At 32.9% G+C, this 8,611-nt stretch overlaps 1 protein-coding gene across 1 annotated transcript; it reads right to left on the bottom strand.

Moving 5' to 3' along the window:
• Window positions 1-953: 953 nt before the first annotated feature.
• On the bottom strand, window positions 954-4,520 carry LOC111395168 (rho GTPase-activating protein 2-like). The gene is made up of 4 exons (XM_023021173.1): window positions 3,984-4,520; window positions 2,575-2,695; window positions 2,123-2,473; window positions 954-1,902 (listed from the first exon to the last, which is right to left on the bottom strand). Exons 1-4 carry the CDS (start codon window positions 4,319-4,321, stop codon window positions 1,315-1,317), a joined length of 1,398 nt encoding a protein of 465 aa, XP_022876941.1. The 5' UTR covers window positions 4,322-4,520; the 3' UTR covers window positions 954-1,314.
• Between the last annotated feature and the right edge of the window lie 4,091 nt (window positions 4,521-8,611).

The raw sequence follows: 8,611 nt of genomic DNA, 5'->3' as shown, positions 1-8,611 counted from the left end.
CGTTCTTAGTCTTTGTAAATCTTGAGTGGATTGTTGATGTACTGAGTATAAAATTTGTGAGATTGAATGTGCTTTATTATGGATAACGACTATGTGAGGCAAGAATTATTTCTTCGTATATTTGTATGCACCGTTTTTAGTTGATTTTAGTGATTTCAGCAATATCTCGTTGTAGACGCTCAACAGGCGAGTAGCATTTAAAATACATGAACATTAAGATTCGATAATGGGTGAAAATTCCTTAGTGTTGTTACCTTTAATTTTCTGAGATTTTGGTTCCAGCTAACTTTTTAATTTTTGAATGTTTTGTATAAACGGGAATTGGGACCAACATGCTACAAAATTAACCAAATTTCAAAATAATTCAAATATAGTTAAGGGCAATAATAGAATGCCAAAACAAGATTATCCTTCAACTTCTAGTCAAGGAATCGACCATGTTAAATTAGTCAAATTCTCTCAAACTTTAGTCAACAACGAACTAACATTTTTTAAGTCGGTAGTATAAATCTTTTCTTGACACTTTACCACATAAATAACTAGATGTTTGAGTGCTCAATACTATAAATCGTATCGTGATATATTTATTTTATATATCCTTATTCCAACTTGCAAAAGATATTGAGAAGTAGTTCTATTATTAACAAGGCATCGGTAGCACCATAATCTAGGTATAAGAAGCACTCACAGTACATTTTTCCCTCTGAAGTGCCACCTAATTATGAATTTATTCTTCAACTGTATAATCGAGACTTGAGCTGTCTTAACAATTACAAGAAAGAATAATAAAAATTAAGTGACAACATTGATGCGTCTCTTTTTCTTTAATGCCCCATCTAGTCTGACTGTTGTACTTTACATGCTTTTTTACCTATATCCAATGGGATTCCACAATTTTAGCAATTAGCCTAATTTCAACACAATCAATTACAATCTGAAAAGAAGAAATCAAGGGTAAAAATCCATCAGCTTGTAACTTCATCACGAACTTTTCTTTTTCTCGTGCCAAAGTAAATCGATCAAGTAGAAAATCCTTTGCTGATAAAGCAAAGAAACAAGCACAAATTCAGCCCTGAACTCAGTGTCTTACAATCACCACAACCAAACCACTCTATGCTTTCCCAAAAAAATGCCTAACAATTACAACAACAATTTACAAAAACAAGTGCCTATGAATGAAATTCAGGAATCCCGAGACACATCAGACACAATAGAGGCGTGTTCGGTGTGCAGTCTTCTTTAATATTATCCAGTACTGTCTAGTCGACCTTATCAACTATGCCATAAGAAACTGAAAGCATTTTGCCAAACAAGTTAACTAGGAACACACAATTGCTCAGTGGGAAGTGGAGATTCTACCACATTGTCTAAGGTATCTATATTTTGAATGACTGCAGATTTTAGCGATCCATTCGTTGCTCTTGAATCTTCTCCCTCTTCCGTGCTCAGGCAGGAACTACCTGTCTTGCTGTCGGATAATGGAATACAAGAATCCTCATTGAATGCAGAACCACCTCCAGGATGGACTTGCTCTCTAAACAAAATTCCTTCTAGTTGTTTTCGAAAGCCATTTTTTGCATTTTCATTCTCGTCCAATTGCCTTAAGAAGCATTCTTCTATCTCACTAAGTGATTCAACTTCGTCCCTGTCTTCACTGCTGGTGCTGTAATGGGGTTGCTCATCATCGTCATCAGATGCTGGTCCTGTTGATTCACAGCTTGTATCCATCTCTTGTTGGCTTTCATATTCCTCGTCTGTTCGTCCATTGGACGAACGTGATGACATTGGAGAGTATCCTCCCGCTGCTGCCTCTTCACGTTCTCTCAATGTTTTCATGATCAATGTCTTCAATAAGTTCATTACTTGAACAGCGTGCATAAGAGCCGTCAATGGATCTGACATCTTGATCAAACAACAAATATATAAGACTGCAATTAGATAATGAACTAAGGTACAGCACCTTTGGTAGGTAATACTGGACTGTCTTAAGACTTCACAACGGATACGATTATAGCTTCTTCTATTTTTCTCCTTTAGAATAGTCCACTAGACTCTAGAGTCCACCTCACCAAAAAGCCATAAAGATTCTGAAAGAAGTATTTTGGATGGTTTGTGGAAATACCTGAGTCATATTTGGGGCAAAAACCATAGCAATATTTCTAGCATTCATTTTGTTGAATTCCTCTTGTTCGACTACATCAGCCATGAGATCAATTGCCCAGTTGAGCAATGCACTCTCAGTCGGTTTCAGTTCTTTAATGAGCTCAACAGATTCCTCTTCTGTATTGCATTGTAACACTTGTTCTGGGGAAAGCCCATCAAGCACACCAGAAGGGAGTTCTCGGAACCAGGCTTTGATCAGACCGGCCAAAATATGGACATCGATGTTGTCAGGCACAATTCCTCTGTTGAGTTGGTCCCTAACATGTTCCTCTTGGCCATTCTCTGGATTTATCCGAAAAATCCCTTCTGCCTATAAAAAATTATTCCAAAAAGTTCAATCGCGGACCTCCTCAACATTATTTCCAATATCATTTAACAGAACACACAAAATACCACAGAATTTCACCATACCTTTAGACCGCTTTGCACGTATAATCTTTCTTGCATCAGTAAAAGTATAGTTGGGACACTATTGCCTCTTGTGTCATAAGAGCATTGCATTGATTCTGCTGATACGCCAAATACACTGACACTGCATAATTTGTAATTAAGAAACTCAGTACTCCAAACGAATTTTAGAGATTTAAGAACATAACTCCATAAGCAGGGGGAAAAAGAACAGAAAACACAATGGCTATCCATATTATACTGATGACAATGAAAGTCAGATGCTGGTAATATGGAAGTCATACACGGTAATATTAAGCTCCCGTTTGGTCTCCTTAATTTAAAATTCATTTTTTTCCAAACTCATTTTCGACCACACATTTTATGAGATCCACAATTTTTATCAACTTTTCAACCATATCATCATTTTTTCCTCAAAATCTATTAAAATTTTGACTTTTATCTAAACCAAATGGCGGCTATTAATTACTCAAGTAATTTTTGGTATCAAGTACTAGTACTAGAAAATACAATTAAAAGGATAAATTCTTGTACTATATAGTACTGTAAAGTCCAGGTTGCCTAAAGAACCAATAAAGTTCTCTTTCTGCCCTTAATTTCAAGGGCCCATGACAATAAAAGAACAGAAATTATCAACCTCATGATTCTTGTGTATTAGTTATATAGACCTATTACATAATTATGACAAGTCTAATCTACATTAATGTAATATTTGTAGGAAAAACAGCTGAATATAATGACAGGAAACTAATTCATTAATTCCGGGCAGGATGTTATGTTATACTGAGTAATCATTTTGTAATTAGGTTCAATTTTAGGGCAAGAGATAAGCACGGGTAAACACACTGTTATCAAGCTAAAGAAGGCAGCAATGTTTGCCAGAGTTCGTAGATCTGAACCACACTAAACGATAGTAACAGTAAATGTTTTCAAACAACATTATAGAAAGAAAACCAGATCCAAAAATTGAAAGATAAGATAGCCCAAAATACTGTAAATGCTTTCAAACAACAGTAAAGAACAAATCCCAGATCAAGAAATTGAAATTAATGACCCACAAAAAATAAAAATCCAAATGTTTCAAACGCAGGAAAAGGCAAAACCGATAGAAAAAAAATGAAGCAGGAAATTTTTGAATGCCAAGGAGATAGAAACAGAAAATGTTATCAAACAACATTAAAGTGTAAAACCAAGATCAAGAAATTGGATTTTAAGACGGCCTACAAAGAGCCATTTCGCTGGGTTTAAAAAACGACTTTTTGGGTGCTTTTCCAAAAATATTGCTTTTAACCGCAGCTAAACATGCTAAGAAAACAGCAGATATTTTCGAACAATTTTAAAGAACAAAACCCAGATCAAGAAAATGAAATTTAAGAAGAAAAAAGCTGATATTTTGATTCCTTTTGACAAACCTCGCACTGGGAGCTCTACATGGGATTTCAACTTCAAACTCAAGAGGGAGACCAAGAAATCCACGAAACCGATCGAAAGTGACATGGGTTATGTGTTGGACGTTTGTGGGCCACCCAATTTCCATTTGATGAACGGTGGAAATCATCTCTTCCTGCCTATCCACCCTGCACGACACCATGGATTTTCTTAAAGCCGATAGAAGAAAATCCAGCAAAGAGAGCTGCTGCTGGCGTTCCTGATTATTTTGCTCCTCAGCTGCAGCAGATTTTGGGCTCTTCCCATTTCCTACACCGCCTCCACATCCACCACCCCTTGTTACCATTACCATACCTGTCATTTTTCTCTCTAAACACTTCCCTTTCTCTCTCTCTCTCTCTCTCTACGAAATTGAACGGTTTCTCTCTCCCTAAAGTGCTAAGTATTGCATAAATTTGGAGCGATTTGTTTTGAAGATTGGTGTTTTTGTACGCAATGGCCAATGCATTAAAGAGCGACGATGGGGTGGGGGTCCGAGGGTTTTGAAGTTCGAATTCACTGTGCATTCAAACGGCCACAAATTTCAAATCCTTGTCCAGTGAACTTTATTCACCATAAGAACCTTGCATTTGGCTTATTATTTCAGTTATGCCACTGGACTCAGGTTATAGTTTATTTATTATTATTTTTTTAACGAGGTGTCCCAACTTGCACCAGACTATATCCTCGTCCCTGAACCTCCGGTTCCTCAACTACTTAGGGAGGTAAATCGCAGGATGTGCCCTTATTGGTTCCCAGGTTCACACATGACTTTTACTCCTTCCCCAAAGGAAGTCTCCTCTATGGTGATTAATCCACCAATAATTCCTCCTTTATTGGATCAAAGGTTCTCACCAGGAATCGAACTCCCCACGCTTGGTTCCAGAGCCCCCAATGTGATTGTTCCGCCAACTTGAATGTGCCCTGGGGGGCTCAGGTTATAGTTTATTGTTGGTCACTTGGTGGTTTCACCCAATTGGCTGATTTATTACCTAACTCCAACTTCGATTTATTTATTTTTTATATTTAAAAAATTAATATCCATTTATTTTTTTTGAAAAACATATCATATCGAAATTAGCTGAAAAATTGGAGAATGTAACCAGCATGTATATACATTGAATGTGCCAAACATATCAAATGTAACGTTTCATCTTAAATTCCGAAGTTTTTAAAACAAAAAATATTAAGTCCTGTTTGATCCCCATTTTGGGAAAATTTGGATTATGGAATAGTGATTTTTTGGAGAACGTGTGGTTAAAAATTGAGAAAATATTTTTGAAATACGTGTATTATTATTTTATGGAAGAATGTGTAGTTGAAAATGAAAATTGAAAAAATGTATTCTTGAAAAAATAGGGTTCAAACATGACCCAAGTCTTACTTTTGAAGATTAATATGTGAATTGTTTTTTTTTATTTGTTTATGTTCATTATTACCTTTATTTTTTTATCGCTTTGTATTTAATGTTGCATCAATTTTTATGAGACGAAAACTTAAATTTAACGTTTAGATTCCCATTTATTTTCATATGCAAATTCACTTTAAAATTCCTTGTGCATATATGATATATTTTATGCCGAACATGTCATTTTTTATTAGACGAAAGCATTTTCAATTACACATTGTATTGATATATATTAATCCTTTTTTATTAGACGAGAGAAATTAGAGGAATAAATAGTTTTATTTGACACCTACTTACAACTGGTCAAAATACTTTTTCATTCACACATTTGATCGTTCTAATCATTTATTCACTACTTCCTCTAATTGGTCAAAATACTTTTTTATTCACAGATTTGATCGTTTTAATCACTTATTTTACCACTTCTTATATATTTTTAATTTAACAAGATTATAAACAACTCTTAAACATGCTTATCTATATATAAACCTCAAGAATAGGGTTTACAAAGTTGGGTGGGGTTAGAATAGAAGGTTGCTTTTGATGATTTCGAGACCGTTGGTAAATTGATGATTACCGTTGGCTAAACTTCATATTTCCAACAAAAGCGCGCCTTGCAGTTTTCATGCCAAAGAACAAATTATAGACATCCTAATGTTTCAAGATAATATTCAAGATTTGAAAATATGTTTTTTCTTATTTTTAATTTAGATTAGAAAATTTATTTTTAGATCGAAGCATTTATGCACAAAATGATTACAACTCATTTTTCGTCGAAGGAAAAAAATAATAAAATTAATCCAAAATGTTGACCAGAAAAAGAAAAAGAAATATGTTCAGTGTTAGGAGGATTTAATTTTCTAATCTCAAATACCAAAATTTTTAGGAATATAGGAGTTTCTATAAGAGCTAGACATCTGAGGTGCTTCATTTACTTTGGATATCAATTTTTTTTTATTTAAATCTTTTCATGATAATCGTTTCCAAGGATTTAGTGCCAAGTTTTTTACCTGCGTACTAAGACCTGTAAAGGAAAAGAAACATATTGAACCCAAAAATTCCACGTCGTGAATTGTGTTCAAAATGTCAATGTCTGATCACTCGCGAACTCTCACATACCTTATTAGTTATCCTTGTATATTTTTTCATAAATGAACAAAATCGAATACTATTTAAAGCATAAATGAACAAAAATAAGTGGAAAGAGGATAATGAATAAAATGGTAAATAATTTTCAGCATACAATAATTCTTGCTTTAATAGAAAAATGTTTTTTCGATTGAAAACTTTAAATAAAGACCCCTTAGAAAAACAAAAACACTAGATACATAATATACATTATGAAGATTGGTATGAATTTTCATAATCTTCTTATTCATGTAGCATGAATTATAATTGACGTGACACTTGAAAGACGATAGTCTAAAAACATAAAAGTTTATAGATGAGTAAAATAAGTGATTTATACTCTTTTGAATACATATAGTTTGATAAATTGTATTAAAAAGACATTATGCTGCATTTTCTGCGACAAATTATTTAAACTTTTTCTTCGATAATTTAATTTAAATATGTTTTCTATATTAAATTAAAACTGGTTTTGAGTATTAATATGTATAATTAATATGAGTTAGATAAGAATCCATTAAGGAGAAACCGGGAAAAAATGGTTAAAAAATCCTCTTACATTGTGAATTTGTCTATCGAAGTTTTTTATTTTTATTTTTATGATTGAAGGTGAAACGCCTTTTGTTATTGTTCTCCGATATGGTCCGTTCAAAAAATGATTATATTATTTGCGATGCTAATTCTGTCATATGCCAAAAATCTTTCTATGGGGGTGTTCGAGAGCCATTTTTATGTAAAAATGCATTTTAGAATAATAATTTGATGAGAAGTGTGTGGTTGAACAATAAAGAATTTTTTTATTTACGTGTAATATTATTTTAATAAAGAATGTGTGGTTGAAAAGAACAGAAAAAAATACATTTTAAAAAAAATGGATATCAAACGGGGGCTATTTTTCTGTCAGCGTCACGCATATGATTACATACTTTTTAACACTTTGAGTACTAAATCAAAGTTGATATATGAAATCAAATACGGTTAAAATAAAAAAAATAAAAAAAGGCCACAAACAGATAAATTGCACTTCTTTAGTCATTGTTTGACCCTCATTTTTTCTCGCGAAAGCATTTTCAATTACACATTGCATGGATTTATAATTTTATTAACTTTTAATCACATTTTGATTATTTTTTTATTAAAATACACTAGAAATTAATTTTCAAATAAACTAAAATGTTGTTATGTGTATGTTTGAGTCACATTATTTTGAAAAAAATGTATTTTTAAATAGTAGATTGATAGAGAATGTGTGGTTAAAAAATATTAAAAATATTTTGAATTTGCATATAACATTATTTTATTGAAAATTGTGTAGTTGAAATAATGTCAAATTACTATTTAAAAATGTATTTTTCTGAAAAAATATGGCTTAAACAAGGCCTAGGTCATTTTTACAAGTTGGTAAGTCAAACATGAATAAAGCCACTTGTCTAGGTTTTAAAAAAGAGGAGTAAAGAGACAGATTGATGTGTTAGAAAATGATTAAATATTTTTGTTCTAAATTTTTAAATTTTTAAATTGTCCAATCATACGTCGAAATATATTTTATTTGAATTTGAATTTTAACTTGAACTTGGACATATATCGTGATTAATCAAACATAATAGTAGCATGTATGAAACCAGGAAATGGGGATTCCAAAGATTTTTTTTGGTCCCCACATTGTCTTCGTATTCCATGTAATTTCGTTCCCGGTTAATGTCCAAGAATTAAGGATTGGAAAATTGTCATGGGAATCAGGTTTGGATTCAAGGGTCCCACAACTTTTTTGGTGTTTGGTGTGTGTCTCCCTCCAAAAGTCATTCCTATTCAAATTCAAATCCAAATCAACTTTTTTTAAGTTGATCGTTGGGTTACATCTTTTCAGCTTACTTTTCTGTCTCATTTTAGAATCCTCTTTCAATATGTCTTCCATTGGCCTCCCCCCCCCCCCCCCCCCACAAACCCTTTTTTTTATTTTTTTTTATTTAGGTATTTTAGCTTACACCAAACTAAATCCTAAACCTCTAAGACCCATGCCCCTAGAACCTTGGAGGGAGTAAATCACGGGTTATGTTTCAACTGAATCATAAGATT

The sequence above is a fragment of the Olea europaea genome, chromosome 1 (genome assembly GCF_002742605.1).
Source record: "Olea europaea var. sylvestris chromosome 1, O_europaea_v1, whole genome shotgun sequence".
In the NCBI taxonomy this organism is placed as follows: Eukaryota; Viridiplantae; Streptophyta; class Magnoliopsida; order Lamiales; family Oleaceae; genus Olea; species Olea europaea.
This window is presented reverse-complemented; position numbering and strand designations above follow the sequence as displayed.